The 19,379-nt window shown below is 36.7% G+C and overlaps 1 protein-coding gene across 1 annotated transcript in view; it reads right to left on the reverse strand.

The window, feature by feature from the left end:
* WDR7 (WD repeat domain 7) overlaps positions 1-19,379 on the reverse strand; it is a 345,210-nt gene that overhangs the window by 237,172 nt on the left and 88,659 nt on the right. Inside the window, exons 15-16 of the mRNA XM_021686377.1 lie at positions 6,994-7,763; positions 5,607-5,695 (exon numbers count right to left, since the gene is read on the reverse strand). Of these exons, the coding sequence (XP_021542052.1) occupies positions 5,607-5,695; positions 6,994-7,763 (859 nt within the window). The remainder of the gene's footprint in view (positions 1-5,606; positions 5,696-6,993; positions 7,764-19,379) is intronic.

The raw sequence follows: 19,379 nt of genomic DNA on the forward strand, positions 1-19,379 counted from the left end.
GGCACATATTGAATGGAGCACTGGGTGTTATACGCAAACAATGAATCATGGAACACTACATCAAAAACTAATGATGTAATGTATGGTGATTAACATAACATAATAATTAAAAAAAAAAAAGAAACACAGTTTAAATGTAAAGACCCAAAATGGGTGAAAAGTAGAAGGACAGGAAAATACATACTATGCTAATAACAGTAACCAAATATACTGAACTGGCTATATTATTATAAACAAAGTAGATTTTCAAAGCAAAAGATATTATCAAGGATAAAGAGGTCATTTCATAATGACAAAAGTAAAAAAAAATCAGTAAGCAAAGGTTTATGTACCTAGTAAGAGAGTTTTATAACACACGAAGCAAAAACTAATAGAAATACAAGGAGGAATAATCAAACCCACAATCATTGCCAGACTACTCAAGAGAAAAAGAGAAAAATCATAAACTATGAATAACAGAAATGAGAGAGGGGATACCATTTTCAATTTCTACAGATGGATATTAAAAGAAAAATTAGAGAATATTAAACTTTTTTCCAATAACTTTGACACAAAATATCAAAGTTCACCCAAGATGTAATAATAATAATAAAACATCTAAATAACCCTATATCTATTAAAGCATTTAAATTTGTAGTTAAAACCTTTCCCATAAAGAAAACTCCAGGCCCACATACTTTCACTAGTAAATTTAGATAAAACAAATGAAGAGTAATATCAATTTTACACAAACCCTTCCAGAAAATACAAAAAAAAAAAAAAAAAAAGGGCAGGGGGGCAGGGGGAGGATAACATCCTAACTCCTGTGAGACCAGCATTATCCTGTTACCAAAACTGAACAAAGAACATTATCAGAAATGAAAACTAGACCAAAACCCCTCATAAACATAACATAAACCCTTAACAAATTTTAGCAAATTATATCCAACAATCTATAAGAAGAATAATTCATCATGACAAAGTGTGGTCTACCCTAGGATCTCAAGGTTGTTTTAAAATTCAAAAGTTCAGGCGCCTGGGTGGCTCAGTCGGTTAAGCGGCTGCCTTCGGCTCGGGTCATGGTCCCAGGGTCCTGGGATCGAGCCCCACATCGGGCTCCCTGCTCAGTGGGGAGCCTGCTTCTCCTTCTGCCTCTGCCATTCCCCCTGCTTGTGCTCTCTCTTAGCATCTCTCTCTGTGTCAAATAAATAAAATCTTTGAAAAAAAAATTCAAAAGTTAATGTACGTTGTCTTAATAAAAGAGAAAAATCATTTGCTAATTTCAAGAGATGCAGAAAAATCATCTGACAAAATCTAACACCCATTCATAATTTAAAAAATCTCAGCAAACTTGGAATAGAGGGTAACTGCCTTAACATCCTCCTCATCTAAGAAAAACCTGAAGCTAACATCATATTTAATAAAGACTGGATGCTTTATCCCATGGATTGGGAATGAGGCAAGGATGTCTGCTCTAACTTCTTCAATTCAACATCATTCTCTAACTCCTTACCTGTGCAGTAAGGTAAGAAAAATAAAATTCAAACTGACTGAAAAGAAGCAAAATTGTCTTTATTCACAGAAAACATTATTTTGGGCATATACTCTGAAGGAAGAAGGGCTAAAAATTGGTAAGTAACCATCCATCTTAGAAAGTTAAAAATAAACAGCATAATAACTCCAAAAAATATAGGAGAAGAGCAGACTTCAGGGAGATAGGAAAAAATATGCACTTAGAAAGGATAAACAAAGGCACAAAAGATGCATTAAAATAACTAATAAGATTGATAAGTTCCTGATGAGACTGATCAAGAAAAAAGAGGGAAGATACAAATGATTAACATCAGGAATAAGAATGGTGGTATCACTACAGATATTAAAGAAATTTAAAAGATATCTTTTCAAATGACAACAAATTTAAAAGAACTAGAAAAATCGCTAAATATGTACTACTTAATAAAACTGACATAAGAAACAGAAAATCTGAACTGTCACATGACAATGAAAGAAATTAAACCTAGAATTAAAAAACTTCCCACAGAGAAAACTCTAGATCTAAATCCAGCAAATTCTACTGCACATTTATGGAAGAAAGAATGCCAATCTTACACAAATTCTACCTGAAAACAGAAAAAGAGAAAAGATTCTTTAATCCATTTTTTTGAAACCTGAATAAGGTAACACTTAATAAGAGCATTAGAAGAAAGGAAAACTGGGGCACTTGGGTGGTTCAGTTGGTTAAACGTGTAACTCTTGATCGCAGCTCAGGTCTTGATCTCAGGGTTGTGAGTTCAAGCCCTGCATTGGGCTCCATGCTAGGCATGGAGCCTACTTATTTGAACAAAAAAAAAAAGAGGAAGAGGAAGAAGAGGAAACTTTTTCCCAAATAAAAAACATTAAGCCAAATTCAACAATATATAAGATAATACATCAATCACAACAGAATAAAAGGAAAAATTATATAATCATCTCAATAGATACAGAAAAAGCATGACAAAACCCAACATACAATGATGATAAGCACTTAGCAAAGGAATAATGGAAAGTGAATTTCTTATGAAAAGCACACAGGAAATATAATAATTATGAAAACTTAAAATTTTCCCCTTTGGGAAAACACTGGGCATAGAAAAAGCATCCCATATTACTGTCCATATAATCAAAGTAATCCACAAATAAAGTACTACAAATAATGGGTGAGTTTAGCATGACTGCTTGATATAAGGTCAACATACAAAATAATCTGCATTATTGTATTCAATACCAGTTACAAGAGTATTTTAAAAATCCTTACCTAGGAAAAAATCTAAATAAAAAGTATGTAAGACCTCTACGCAGAAAACTATAAAAGAGTTACAATAGCCAAATGAGATCTAAATAAATAAAGGAATATACTGAATACATTGAATATACTGAATGAATGAAACCCACAAAGGTATTAATTTTTCCCAAACTCATTCATAAATTCAATAAAATTGTAATTGAAATCACAACAGGTTTTTATAACAATTGAGAAACTGGCTCTAAACTGACAATTGAGATATTCAAAGAAACAAGAATAGCCATGACATTCTTTAAGAATAAGGTGGGAAGACTCTATCTGCTGAATACCAAGTCCTACTACAAAGCTACAGTAATTAAGGCACAAGAACACACAAGCAAATCAATGGGCTCAAACTGCCCCAGAAACAGATCATACAGAAGAACATTTTATTTATGACAAGGATGGCACTGCAAAGCAGTGGGGAATGAATAATTTCTTCAGTAAATCATGCCGGACCGATCTGGTATTGTATGTAGGAAAAAAAATGAAACAGGACCCCTGCTGCTCATTATATCCAAAAATGAATTCTAGGCAGATTATAGATCTAAATAAAAAGGGTAAAACAATAAAGCTTCTAAAACAGAAGGATATCCTCATGATATCAGGGTAGGGGTATCAGGATAACTTCTGAAACAGGACATACAAATATTAAGTATAAGTGAAAAAATTGATATATTAGATTCCACTGAAATTGACAGATGCTGAATTTCAAAGACAGGAGTGAAAGGCAAATAAATATTTGCAATACATACAACAAAGGGCTCATATCAAGGACAGTCACAGATCAACCCTTACAATGGATTTTTTTTTTTTTTAGAAAACAACCTAATAGACACACATGAGTTGAACAGGCACTTCACAAAAGAACATATAGAAATGAGCAATAAACATATCAAAAAAGGATTCAACCTTGGTAGGAATTGGGGTATGTAAATTAAACACATGAGAGACTACACATACATCAAAATGGCTAAAGTGAAAGAGATGGAAAATATTCAGGGTTGGCTAGCATAGCTCACCAATGGTGTATGAGACTTCTTGTTGCTCCATATCCTAGCCAACAGTACTTTTTTTTCACTTTAGCCATTTTGATGGATGTATAGTAGTCACTCACTTAGGAAAACATCCTAATATTATCTGCTAAAGCTAAAGCTAAACATATGCAGAAATTCCACTTTTAGTTATATATACAACAGAAATACTGATAAGGTACATTAAGAATCTACAAATGCAAGAACATTTGTAGGTTTACGAAAAACAATGAAAATAATTCAAATGTATATTGACAGGAAAATACATGAAGACACTGTGGTCTACTCATTCCACAGAATACTACAGAGCAATAAAAATGAACAATGAAAATGAGTAAACTTCAAACGCAGTATCATTGATAAATCTCACAAAAGAAGCCACACACAAAAGAATACATACTCTGTGACTGACAGAATTCATATAAAATTCAAAGCATAGCAAAACTAAACTACAGTGTTTAGGGATTTAAACTTCCATGGTATAACTCTAAAGGAAAGAAAGAAAGTAATTTCCCAGAAGTCAAGACAGTAGCTACCTTTGGAAGGGGGCACATAATGACTGGGAAGGAACATACCAGCAACTTCTGGCATGATGGCAATGTTCGATTTCTTGTCCACGGACGTAGTTACAAGGGAGTTTAGCACGTAAAAGTTACTGAGCTACATATTTCTGTTTTGCATACTTTTTTATACATGTGTTTCACACGTACACAAGCATAAATAGTTATCCAACCAAAACTTTTCTATAACATACAATTATTTTATAATAGCTTATATTAATTTTAATCAGAGAAAGGGTAACAAAAGGGGTGAGCATGTGGGGTTAGAATGAATGATGGAGTGGGGGTAGAGAATGTGGGAGCTTATCTTCTATAATGAGAAGCAAATAGTGCCTAAAACTGAAATTCAGGCATCTATTTAAACATATTAAAGTAAATACCAAATACTAAGCTAAGAAAGAGAAAAGTACTTGTCCTAAGGAAGGGAAAAATTGTTTAAAAAAAAAAGAAAGAAAAAGAAAAAATCTTTAAAACCTAAACAAACAAACAAACAACAAAACAAAACAAAAAACCTATGGAAAAAAGAAGACCCTGAAGTCACCATTTACAGGCAGAACCTTCATCATCCCATCTCTTGCTCACTTCTTCACTTCTATCACATTCTGAGTGAGTCAGCATTAACTCTCGGCCTGAAAGAAAGCTCTCTCAGCAGAAATGACCCCCCCATCTCCAACTCTGGCTGCATTTGCCACTCTTATAATGAACATAAAAGGTAACAATGGAAGAGAAACTCAACTTTCTCTTCTATCCACTAATGAAAAACAAAGCTGTAGACAATAATGATGTAAATAAAAAGAAAGTTTTTCCACTTGTGGATTACAAAGCACGAACTACTTGCAAACACAGAAAAGAGTATGAAAATATGATTTTAAACATTTCTAAACATAGTTAAAAATAGGTATAACTTTTAAACTCAAAATACACAATTAACACACTAGTGTTGTCAAGTTAAGGTGCCCCTAATTCATAAAAATTAGGTCAAAGACAGTACAATAAAATTATGTGAAATATGCTCATTTATCAGTTTCTAAATAAATCTGATTTATTTTTAACTGACATCTTAATTATACATATTTACATCTGGAATATAACAACTTTTCTCTCTTTTAACAATCTGAGACAAACAAAATGTTATGATTATACATTAGCTATGCCTCCTCAGTTTCTACAGCTGAAATGTCAGGTCAATTACTTAATAAGATTTAATTTTACCTTGTTTAATCTGTCCTTGCACAACATTACTGGAAGTTGGAGGGGAACCCCTTGCCTTAGAAAGGTCTGGGGTGCTTGGTCGAGGTGGCCTTTAAAAAGAAGAAAATATATGTATATATACATCATACTTTCATTATTTCCAGAACCACTTAAAATATTAAGCTTTCTAGTCCCAAATGAATTATAAAAGAAACATATACAGAACATTTTCAATTTACCATCCCAAAAAATGTTTTTTTACTATTTTGTACCTATTAACATTTTCCTTTTCAAATGTTAATATATTGAATGATTAGCAAATAGCAAGTAAAAATTTTATATCTACAATTTATGCTTTATACTAATTTAAGATATATTTCTGAACAGTTTAATGTACTACCACTGACAAATAAATATTGTAATTAGTCCTTCATTCTTCAATATTAGCATGCTGAGATTTCAGCCCTCCCTATATCATTGGTCCAAATGAATTCACGGAACAATACAGTGAGAAAATAATTCATCCTTAAAATCTGAAAAAGGTAATAAGGCATTAGAAATCTTGGATTCCAGAGGCAGTCTGTTTCATTGTGAATTCTAGTGATACCACTTAACCAACTTGTGTGACCTTGGACACGTTACTTAACCTGTGTCTCAGTCTGCTTATCTGTAGTAAAAGGATAATAACAGTGCCTACCTTGGAGGGTTAAGAGCATTAATGAAATAGTATCTATAGAGTACTTACAACAGAACCAGACACAAGGTAAGTACTGCGTAAGTATTTGATTTTTAAAAATTTCTCAATATGACCAATTCTCAATAAAGTATAATAAAACCACAGTTTACAAAGTTGTCCTCATGACTTCTGGAAAATAGGTAATAGCAAATCAGGTTAGATATTCCTGAAATATTAAAATAATACTCTCCTACAATTAAAAACTTGTTTTCTCTCTTCCAACTGAAAAATTCTTACTACACTTCTCATAAAATTCTGAAGCTAATTACTGAACACCTATCATTCATTACATATAAGTCATAAAGAAGCATTTCAACCAAATATACCCTTTGGATTAAATGTCAATGCAAACTTTAAGTAGATACAATTCTAAGATTATATTTACTGAAGAGCTAGTCTGTAATTCACTTATTAAAGCTGATCTGAGCTACTCAGTTTAAATAGCTACGTAGTATGTTTGAGTAAAGATTAAACTGTGTAATTTTATCATGCTTTAAATCATACATGTTGTGTTTTAAAATTTCAAGGGGAAACACTGAGATGACACAAAAATGCTAAGGTGGGCAGAGCCCCCCACCCCCCAAGTAATAAAACAGTGAGAAAAATAAAACAGGCTTCATTTATTTATTTATTTTGAAATGTGAGAATAAAATCAAACTATCAAGGTCACACCTGGTAGGAGCCTTCTTCATATGATCACCAATAAAAGTTGCGTTGGTCATACTCATTAATGTATTTGCCAAAGATATGATAGACAGGAGATGCTGTGTGGTGACGGCTCGGGACACTCCGTAAGTTCCCCTTCCAACGCTCTCGGTTGCTGGCAGCTTCCTTCCTACTTCTGCTTTCCCATGCGACAGCTTCCGAGCAGGCTGATTATAACCAGGAAGCATCAGGGACATATGACCTCCTCTCGATAGGAGACCGAAAGATACTGTGCAGTGCGGTTTCAGCATTCCAAGGCGATCAAGACAAACTTCATCCAGAACTTCATTTAAACCCCAGGCATGAAGACATGACATGAACAATTTTGCAGTGTCCATCGTTAAATTATATTCTAATAGGGTCAATGGCTTAGATTTGCTGGCCCGATACTCTGGATCGCTCTCTTCTCTTCTCTGCCTCATCATCTCCTCGTCCTCCTCTTCATCATCCAGGAGATGTTCCTTTATGTTCTCTTTGATAGTTTCTTTCACTTGTTGGAAGAGAACTGCTGCTCGTTTTCCAGTTAGAAAAGAGCCCCCTTTGTCTGAACTGCCAGATGCTTTTTGCAAATTCTCTGGGGAAATAAGCGCAGTATTTGGCCTAGAGGCTTCTTCAGTCAGGAGTTGAATAATCAACGCTTCCACATCAAAGAAAAGCACATGTATGTCTGGGTCTGTTAGGTTTGTCTTTATTGCCTGAACCATCAGGGAGTTATGAGAATATTTAGGCAAATTTCCCTGCAAAAAACATTTTTAAAAAATGGTTATAATATAAAGTGTTTAATTGCATACATTCATGACTAAGCAACAAATAGAGGAATCTGAATGCATACTAGGCTTTTTAGGTACCCCTATCATTAAAAGTAACACACAAACTTTGCCAATCAACAGCATGTAAAAGATGTGAATTTATATGAGAGTTTTATGCTGAAACAATTATAAAATGGTCAATTAATTTTTTAAAAACTAGAAAAATTTGTTATTGATGGATGGAGTCTTTTTACTTATAGAACAGATTAAAATTTGTTTCAGTAACCTCTATGCAAATTCTCTGAGAATGAACTACTGGTTCACCTGAAAGAAGAATCCATTTATCACAGCAACTCCTCCGTTTAAGTTGCTGTACCATCAAATCCCTCCTTTTTCCACTTTACCTTCACTCTCTCCCTATTCACAGATTCTTTTCCCTCAATAGAAAACATGCTCAAGTCTACTTAGATTCTAACAAGGAGTGTTATCCTTTGACCATGCTCCCTCTTCTACTGATTTCTCTCCCCCTCTACTGCCCCTTTTAGCCAAATGTACGGAATCAGAGGCTAATCCAAGGAAACTCTCAGTCCCGCTCCTCCTCGAGCTCTTTGCAGTATCTGACATTGTTATTTTTGCTGGGTGAGTGAGATAAAAGCATAAAGAAAAAAATTAAAAGCTCCTAGCTTCCCTTCTTGGTGAGCCTTCTAATTCTGACCACGCTTTTCAGCAGTCAGCTGCCCTGAAAACTCAACCTTCCTCCCACATTAGGACTAACACTTGTGGCTCCCTAATTTCCATCATCAGCCCGACCAGCCTCCTGGAATTTCAGTCCTCTACTTAAAACTGCTTGTATCTCGATGTCCCATAGCCCCTCTCAGTCACATGCGTCCTGATGTCCACACTGCCACTGAACCCGCTGTGCCTCCCAGACCATCTATCCCCACTATCACTGTCACCACATTTGGACACTTATTTTCTTGTCTCATTGGGGTTCACCGCCCTAGTCTCTATTTACTCCAACGCAACTCCAGAGCCACAAGACTTCTTTCTGAAGCACAAATCCAGTCACATCACTCTTCTGCCAAAATCATGGGTTATGAAGAGAAATGGAAAATACAGATTAAAAACTAAATCAAAATACAGGTGAATGTATCTGATCTCAAGATGAGAAAGAGCTTTCCAAATATACTTAAATTTAAAACTCACTACTATAAAAATATTAAAAGGCAAGTAAGAAATAGGAAAATGTGCCAGAAATAAGACTGATAGGGTTACAATCTACATAAGTATTTCTTAAAATAGGCAAGAAAAATACTAATGCCCAAATAAGAGGGGGACTATCATAAAGATCAAGGACAATTCACAGTAAAAGAAACAAAGAGTCAATAAATATAGGGAAAAACCAGCTCAAACTAGCTGTCAAGAAAATAACTGTTAAAATAACTATAAGATACCATTTATAAAATTAGCACACAGTAAACACTAAAACTACTTAGCCAGGAGTACAATGAAAGTCAAACCCACACACTCACTGCAGGCATGAATTTAAATAGCAGCCTTTTAGAAAAGCAATATGGCAAAATACATTGCGAGACCTTCAGACAGTTTGATCCAGTGCATTTATTTCTAGAACCCCATCCTAAATAGTCAGAAATACAGACATGGATTTATGTACAAAGATATTCAGTGAAATGGTAGCCATTATTTTAAATTGAAGCCTAAATAATCTAACAATAAGGAAACAGATAAATAATTTAAGTGTAGCCATATAATAGAATAAATACTGCAATCACTACAAATCATGCTTTCTGGGCACACTCAACCACATGGCAAAATTTCCTGTTCCAATTTTTTTTTAAAGACTTTATTTGAGAGAGAGAAAAAAAGAATGAGCGGGGGGGGGGGGGGGGGAGGGTCAGAGGGAGAAGCAGACACCCCGCTGAGCAGGGAGGCCGACTCGAGGCTTGATCCAAGACTCCGGGATCATGACCTGGGCCTAAGGCAGACGCTGAACCGACTGAGCCACCCAGGCACCTCTCCTATTCCAATTTTAAGTGAGATAAAATTATACAGACACACCCACACACCCACACACTATGGTTCTGATTTCATTTATTGAATGCTTAAGTATATATTTGAGCATGGTGAGAAACACTGGGAAGAAATACATGAAAATATTGGTAATTACATTTTGTGATGGAATTATAGAATATTTTCTTTTTTCTTTATATTTCCCTACATTTCTTAAATGGTACACAGTCAATATATATTATTTTCATAATCAGAAAATAAAGCTCCAGGATAAAATACAAAGTCCTTCAGCACAACATTCAAGGCCCATTACAGTCTGATACCAAGTATTTTTCCAGCTTTAACAAATAGGCTCTCATACCATAACCATGGTTCCCCACCCATTAAACCTTTTATTTATTCCTTTGCCCAAAATATTCTTCTTTGTTCTATTCTAATCCCTTCTCTTCCACCAAGACTCTAATTCTCCCAAGGAAAGTTATTAGTCCACAATGAATCCAGCTCCATGACATTTTATATCTACTATAAATCACAAATGTATACACCTTGGTTATGTTGATATAGTTAGGTATTTTACATATTTACATTTTCCTGTACTCTATGGGAACTAATTATATTTTACTCATCTTGTGTAACCTTATCAGAGTACCTGGCAGAATGAACAAAGGATATTATAAAAAAATTATAAAATTATTTTAGATTGCTAATCATAAATCATAAACTCTTCTATCATAAAATTATAACAAATCTCCTTAACTGGTCTCTCTTCTGTTCAATCCTCCTCCCATCTGACCATGTTTCTTCCTAGCTGAAGGGGCTTCAACAGCATTTTATAATCCAATGATACAATCTTTGCAAAGCAAAGACTTCTTTGCAAAGCACAAAACATCCTCCAAAATATACTGCTGCCTACTCCTTCAATTTCATCTCTAGCCACATCCCCTGTATCTTCTACTACAGCCCAATGAAATCACTTGTACTTTTTTAAAAATTTTTATTTATTTGGGAGAGAGTGAGCATGAGGAGGAGGAGGGGCAGAGGGAGAGGGAGAAGCAGACTCCCCACTGAGCAGGGAGCCCAATGTGGGGCTCAGTCCCAGGACCCTGGGATCATGACCTGAGCCGAAGGCAGACGCCTAACCGATGGAGCCACCCAGGCGCCCCTAAACCACCTGTATCTTCCAGAACCATGCAGTGTCTAGCATTTGTGACTTTGCTTATGCCAGGATGATGCTCCTTCCTCATTCTTCCTACAACCCTTTAAGTCATACTTTACCCATCCTTCAAGGGCATTTCCTGGATGTTAACTAGACTTTCCTGTGGTGATCATTTCACAGTATATACAAATATAAATCATCACATCATAAACCTGAAACTAATGTAATGTTGTATGTCAATTATACCTCAATGAAAGAAAAATGTAAAAAAAAGTCTCAAGTGGCTGCTCTTCTGCAAATTATTTCCATAATTATTACTAATTCTGCCTCCTTTGCTGAAACCTCTGTTCTGAACGGAATCATGTTTAAAGGAAGGTAGGAAATAATTTCTAAATCACAGCTTAAGAACCTAAAGAACATAAATAATATCAATTTATATTCTATAAAATATGATTTAAAAAAGCCAAGAGTTTCTGAATTTCATTCCCGTATTTAATTCATTTTTTACACATTCGCCTGTGTTTGTGCAAGACAATGGAGATACAAAGACAAACAAGATGACTTTCTAGTCATGGAACTCAAACCTCACAACTGCATAATGGCATGTAAAGACACCATGATGATGTATTAAGAATGATGCTCTGAAGAAAGGAGGATTGCAAGGTACAATAAGGGACACAGCAGAGATAGCCACCCTGGGTGACCAGGGAGAGCCTCTCCGAAGGGGTAATTATGAAAGGGCAGAGAGAGAGCAAAATGTGAAAAAGGAGAAAGGCAGGAGATGTGACAGGATGGATGTTGATGAAGCCACAGAAGACCAAGAGAACGAATTTAAGGAGAGAACACAGAGGTTCACACTAAGGCTTTTGAACTTTATCTTGCAGGTTTGGGAATCAATAAAGCAGTGCTTCTCTCAGAATCATTGGGGCTATTTGTTAAAATACAGGTTCCTGGGCCTGATATCAGGCCTGAATCAGTATGAATAGAGCTGAATGGATCAGAACCTGTCTAATGAGAATCCCAGGCAACTTCATGCTGCAGTACAGTTTGAGAACTATCATCTAAAGGCTTTAAAAGAGTGGAATAACACGATCAAATTTAACTTTATAGATGTTTATCCACCAGCAATGTTGGCTGAAAAGATCAGAGTCATGAATATGAATTGGGAGGAAACAGAAGCCATCCAGATGAGGGAAGATAAAAGTATGCAACAGTACTGAGAATGTAGAGGATGGGGTGGAGTAAAGAATGTGTACATTACCCTTTTATTTCTAACACCATTGAGCTTCATATTTGTTTTTTCAAATGCTGAATGTGTAATGTCAAACACTATGCTTAACGCTTTGTACCTACTGACATTAATTTGAAAGACAAAGTTATTTATAATACATTATATCTAGTATGTTCTTGCTATGAAAATGAATATTGATAGCTACCATATGCTAAGTTGCTGCCATGGTCCAGGCACTATGCTGGGCATTAGGTTCATAATATCACAGAAAAAGGTAAAACATCATCCTATAAGAACTTTAGGTAGACAGGCATGTCACTATGTATGAGGGAATAGGTAATAATAGCATAAGGTAAAATCAAGAGCCCACCACAGTACATTAGGAAATATTGTCTTTCCAGTAAAGATCTACAAAATTCTATCAGGAGAAAGGGAGATCATTATTACCAAAGAATATAAAATCAAACATGTTTGGTAAGGAAATTATTGAGGCAGCAAGAGTGTCCTGAAGAAAAAAGAAGGCAAGAGTGAGGACACAAGGTTAGCTTTTAAGCTCTCTCCTCTGATGTCAACCACATCTGTGCCCCTTTCAGCACCCCGAGATCTGCTCTGGTTCTGTCTCTTTCTGGGAGGTGCGCCAGCAGACAGCCCATGTGCTTGGACAACTGAAAGGTTATCTAGTGTCTGGTACCATGACATCTGGATGTGACTGTGTGCGACTCCTCTTATCACAACCTCTCAGCGCTGCTGATCGTGTCACCATGGAAAAACTGTACCTATGAGTAAGACACAGCCAAAAAAGGAGGGTGAAAAACAGAAAGCAATAATAAAAGCAGATGAGAATAGAGGGAGACTGAAGGAAAGAAGGAGAAAATGACTCATCCCCAAGTACTGCGGATGACCTGTAACAACTAACAATGGATTTTACTGACTTAAAGGCTTATTACAACAAAATACCCTATTCGGCAAAGTTGTGAGGGTTAAGACTTTAGCTAAATGCACAGAGATGGCAGAGTTGATCACAGACATGTCTGATACTCTAATATGCCACACTAAGATTTAGCTAAAGGAAAATGAACAGAAACATCTATCAAACTCCAAGGATCTCTTAGCTTAATCATAAGATATACATATCTAGAGCAAACTAACTCATTCAAATCATCTTATAGTCTTAACAATTTCACATACAGGTTACCTAATCCCGGAAATTCTTTAACAGGAATGTTAGTATGCTTGTTCTGTCACCTTTATTAAGAACATCTGAAATGTGTGCTCGCAAATTCCCTTTTACATTACCATGGCAGAAGATTAAATTCAACAAATACTTGTGGAGTGTCTATTATATGCAAAATGCTTAGAAGAAAATAAAGCCTTTGTACTTAAGGCAATAATTTCAAAACTTACTTGAAAAAGGGCAGAAAGAAAAGCTAAATCATAAAATATATCCAAGTGAAATGGCCTCAAATTTGCTAGTAAAACTCAATCGTAAATGCAAAAGACACACAATGTACTTAAAAAGCTAGTAAGACAGATATATTTGACATTTTCATTGTGTTAAGCCTATTACAATGTTATATTTTCTGTAAACAGGAAAATACAGATTTAGCCATTTCAAATACTAAAGAACTTGACTTAAAATATTACAGAAATGCAACAATAGGAAAAAATTATTGGATTGCTTGCTCATCACTGCAAGTGAACCTGTGGCAATGACATTAAGAATAGCAGGTAAAATTGTATCTCAAGTGAAAAACCCAAGGAAAACGACAGAACTGTGATCGGGAGATTGATCCTTCCTCGAGCCCAGGTATTTTTCAGCATATGCACACACATGCACACCATAAGCAGCACGGCCAGCAGCAAGAAAACCACTTACAGTCTGCAAAGGAGAAAATGTGGACGTAGCCTTGTTACAACATTTATCACTATTATATATTTGATTATATGCTAGGTTAAATCATGTCTGCTGAAACACCTGGAAGCTTTGTCCCCTAAAATCAACGTTATAATGATATTTTAGGCATATGTCATTTTATCCAGTGACTTAGAGGAATTCAGAATGTTGGCAATAATTTTACTCTTGCATCATTCACTTCAATGGTCCTGATTTAAAACTTATTTCTGAATCATTTTTTAACGTCATAGTTTTCAGGACTATTTATAAAGTTACCTAGTAAAATAATTATGTTTCCTGAAAAAGCATCGAGTCCAATCTATAACACCAAATAGTCCAGATTTCTACCTAAACATAAATTTGATTTATACCAGTGAGCATTAAACACCAGCTGATTTTGGGATGCCTGGGTGGTTCAGTCAGTTAAGTGTCTGCCTTTGGCTCAGGTCATGATCCTGGGGTCCTGGGATCAAGCCCCGCATCCCTGCTCAGTGGGGAGCCTGCTTCTCCCTCTCCCTCTGCTGTTTCCCCTGCTTATGCTCTTTCCCTCTCTCTCTCTCTCTCAAGTAAATAAAATCTTAAAAAAAAAAAAAGCAGCTGATTTTGATGCTGATGTGTAAAGCAGATGAGTAAATGATTTAAAAAAAAATCTGAATCTGCTTTGAAACCAGAGATTGAGGATACTAAGACTAGGAAATGTTATATATCTAACATACACATACACACACATACACACTTCTATAAATATCAACACTGAGTCCTAAAACAGAATATAGGAAAAATATGTATTTGAAAAATAATAATATAACATTTTACAAAATAATTATTTAGGTGTCATATTTCTAATGCATGATCTAAATAATTTTTTATTTCCTAAGTACAGTATAAAGACTGGTTTATCACCTAAGAATATTTTGGTAGGAAAAATTAAATAAAAATTTTATTCTTGATTATGGATAGAATATTCTATTGAATACAAATCTTTAGGGATGTCTGGGTGGCTCAGTTGGTTAAGTGTCTGCCTTCAGCTCAGGTCATGATCCCAGGGTCCTGGGATCAAGCTCTGCATTGGGCTTCCTGCTCAGTGGGGAGCCTGCTTCTCCCTCCGCCTGCTGCTCCCCCTGCTTGTATGCTCGCGCATGCTCTCACTCTTTCTGACAAATGGACAAAAAAAATCTTAAAAAAAAAAATAAAGATCTTTAAAAGAACTTCTGATGCATAAGGTTAAATGCAAAAGGTTCAATGAATAAAAACACATTGATGTCCTAATGTGCTTTTAAAATATTCTAAAGTTAGCTAAGGGAAAATCCCACCACTTACTATAAGAATATATGGTTTTAATGTTGATGATTTTAAGTACATTTGACCCTTGAACAACACGGAGGTGAGGGCCACTGAGTCCCCTTCTCCCCACAGGCAGTAGAAAATCTGAGTGTAACTTTTGACTCCCCTAAAACTTAACTACTAACAGCCTATTGTTGACCAGAAGCCTTACCAATAACATAAAGAGTCGGTTAACACATATTTTGTATATGTATTAGATAGTGTATTCTTACAATAAGGAAAGCCAGAAAAAAGAAAATCATAAGGAAGACAAAATATGTTTACAGGACTGTACTGTACTGAAAAAAATCCACATATAAACGGACACACACAGTTCAAACCTGTGCTGTTCAAGGGTCAACTGTATTAGGAAAAATGAAGGGAGGGAGGAAGAAAGGGAAACTATCAAGAAAATGTGTAAGACTGAAATGGATATTTGGTGCCCTCTGCTGTTGTATTGCTGTTACTTAATACTAACGGTAATAGAGTTCTTTCTCAGAGACTCCATTTAAGTTAAAAATAGACAATACACTTATTTGATTTTGGATAGGAGATTTTATGACTTGGCATAGATGACAATTTACTCAGAGCTGATGTTATTTCATTTCCTTCCATGTGTTTTTATTAACAAGTATATTAAAAAACATAAACCAAAAAGGGATATTTAACCTATTTAAGAGGTTTTAAGGTTTAATACTATATAATAATTTATGTCGCATGACAAATAAAATGTAAATTACTCAAAAATTAAGGATATGTATTAAATATAAACACTTAGGTCATGCCTGTTATGGAGATAATATCTTCTAAAGATATTTCTACAGGCCATGTCTTACTGGATAATGTTTGAATAATAATAATATCAAAACGGTATTAATATATTAAGAGATTAGAAGATTAATATTTTAATCCATAACACCAGCCCAAAAGAGATTAAGTTGTAACTCTTCCCAAATGGCCAAGTCATCAAAATCACAAGACCAGGAGCCCTGGGGGCTGGGGCACCCCCACTCCTCCATTAGACAAGCCTTCATATGACTCACTCAACATCCTCTGCATCAATTCTTCTGTCTCCTAAACAGAGGAGAGATGCTGCAAACAGTGAACAGTTAACACAACAGTATTCCCTTCACTGGTAAAACAGGGACAATAAAACCCAGCTCATTTTATGTCAAATCAATGTTAAAGACACATGTGAAAATAACTTACGGAAAGAAACTTAAGAAAGAAACGGAAGGAAGGAAGAAAGGAAAGAAGGAAGGAAGGGAGGGATGGATGGAGGGAGGGAGGGAGGAAGGGAGGGAGAGAGGGAAGGAATGGAAAGGAAAGGAAAAGGAAAAGGAAAGGAAAGGAAAGAAAACTACTGAAGAAAAAAAAAAAAGTGCTTCTAGACTAATGTATCCTCCTGGGTTTTCCAAACCCTTAACACATTTGTGAAGGAAAGGAAATGAGAGGATATTCTGGGAAGTCAACTCGCTAAAAGAAAAGCTAAGACTAATAATGGCAAAATGAACAGGAGAAAAAACAGCTTTAATCCATCCAGGGTCACAGTGGTGAGCAATCTCCAATTTCAGAAATACACTCAAGCAGATTCTTCTCTCACTCACGGCTACCGGCTGCCGGCCTGGGCACACAGCTCCCCATGCTCTCTCTGCCCACTCACTGTCCCCACCCACGGCAGCACAGTGTTTTCTCTGCCTGGGATGCTCTTATCCACTTTGCCTTTTGATATCAAGCCTCCACACGAATGACTTTCTTCAGAGAAGCCTTCCCAACACCCCATCGGGTCAGCCATCTCCCAAGGGCTCTCTCCCACTTGGGGCATACCTTAGGTAATATAAAGCTCATCACAATGAACTGCTCGCTCCTCTCCCTCATGAGAGCAGGAACCCCTCGACACCAGACCTGCTGGGTTTGGAAGTGACTCATGTACTCTCCAGCCGTTCTAGCTCCGGGCCTGGCTTATAGTTCACACTTGAGGTGTGCTGAATGAATGAAGCCAGTCCATCATTCAATTAAGAGTATTAAACTAGCATGTGCTGAATACCTACTGTGATAAATGTGTGAAAACATGTTGCCCGTTTGACTTCATTACAACCTTATTACCTCCACTTTAAAGTTAAAAACAAATGGAGGGCTAGAGGTAAGCCAGTCAGTCACACGGGTCACAGAGCTAGTCGATGGTTAGGATATAGGAAGAAGTCCGGGTCCTCTGGCATCTGCCAGACATTTACTTCTAGATATCAAGAGCCTCTCAGCATTAGTTTTGTAGAGATTCTAGAGATGGGGGGTGGGGGAAATGAATCCACTCCATATTAATCAACCCTCAAATTCTGGGTTATTCACAGTGATTCAATGAACAGTTTGTGCCAGGCACCGGAAATATGAGGAGGAATGTATCAAACAGTCCTTTGAGGAGCTCCTAGTCTGATACAGAGCAGCAGTTAGCCAGAGGTGACTGAGCCCTCACCCTCAAGGGACGTCTGGCACCGTCTGGAGACACTGTTATGAGTCACAACTGGGAGAAGTTGCTAATGGCATCTAGAGGGTAGAGGCTGGGGACACTGCTAAACATGCCACAATGTACAAGACATACCACAGAACAAAGAATTATCCAGCCCCAAATGTCAACAGTGTTGACGTTAAGAAACCCTGACACACAGAAACAGACATGTAAACAAATCTATCTCCTTGTTTCCATGTACTGGTACCAAAGAATTAGTACCGGGATAGAAACATAAAGCAAATGCCAGAGGGTCAGAGAAGATCCAAATGACTGCTTGACTTGGCGTTACCTGAAAACTTCAGGACCCTTTGCGGAGACAGTGGTCACAGAACTGAGGCTCGTGGGAGCTGAGGCAGTCAGCCAGGTGAGTGGCAGCGAGCCAGGGGAAGGCAGGTGGAGGGAGTGAAGGAGGCACGGGTATTCCGGGCCCAGCAACTAGCAAGTACTACGTTTATCGAAATACAGACTGGGGGGGCGCCTGGGTGGCTCAGTTCGTTGGGCGACTGCCTTCGGCTCAGGTCATGATCCTGGAGTCCCGGGATCGAGTCCCGCATCGAGCTCCCTGCTCGGCAGGGAGCCTGCTTCTGCCTCTGACCCTCCCCCCTCTCATGTGCTCTCTCTCATTCTCTCTGTCTCAAATAAATAAATAAAAAAAATCTTAAAAAAAAAAAAAAGAAAGAAATACAGACTGGGGAACCAAGTTACAGTGCACTGTGGAAAACTAAAACCCCGATTTATGCTGACAAATCCCCTTCTTTCTTTTTTCTACACACTCTTTCTTCACAGCCATCCACTGCCCCTAGAAAATATCACTCTCACCAAGGCTGACTACTACCGGGTGTGAGGGTAATTACAAAAAAATAAGCATCTTCATACAAACTAAGAGAAAGTTGTGTGGAAGACCACGGAAAGACCTCTGGATACACACAGTATAGAATTCCAACCGCAACCACTACAACCACTTATACTTCCTATCCTTGGACACTGCAGTAAACTGCCTCCCTGAAATGACTGCCTGATTAATATACTTCCATCCAAGGTTAATTGTAGGGCCTGCAACACCATGACATAGAAATCATGTTATGAATGTCATATGGGAAAGTTTTTTTAAACTTTAAAATCACTGTCACTGGCTCAAAGCCCTAATTGCCACCCCTCATTCTGGAAGATCTCACCATCCATATAGGTCAGTGATTTTCACTTATGGACTGCAGCCCTGGGTGGGCGAGGGTCCTCCTAATGGATATAAAAGGATTCGAAGTCGGAGGGCAAATGACACAATGTTAAACATGGAGCCACTATAGTAATATAGTGAGTTACTACGGTTATGTGGTCTAATTATGCTACAGGGGCTTGTTTTATATGTTACTATTTATAATTTGAAGTTAGTAGAGTTAGTACAGCTTTCTAGACTTTTAGTACTGAACTTAGATGTCACACAATCACAAAATGCAGAGTATTAG

This window comes from Neomonachus schauinslandi, chromosome 14 (genome assembly GCF_002201575.2).
Source record: "Neomonachus schauinslandi chromosome 14, ASM220157v2, whole genome shotgun sequence".
Lineage (NCBI taxonomy): Eukaryota > Metazoa > Chordata > Mammalia > Carnivora > Phocidae > Neomonachus > Neomonachus schauinslandi.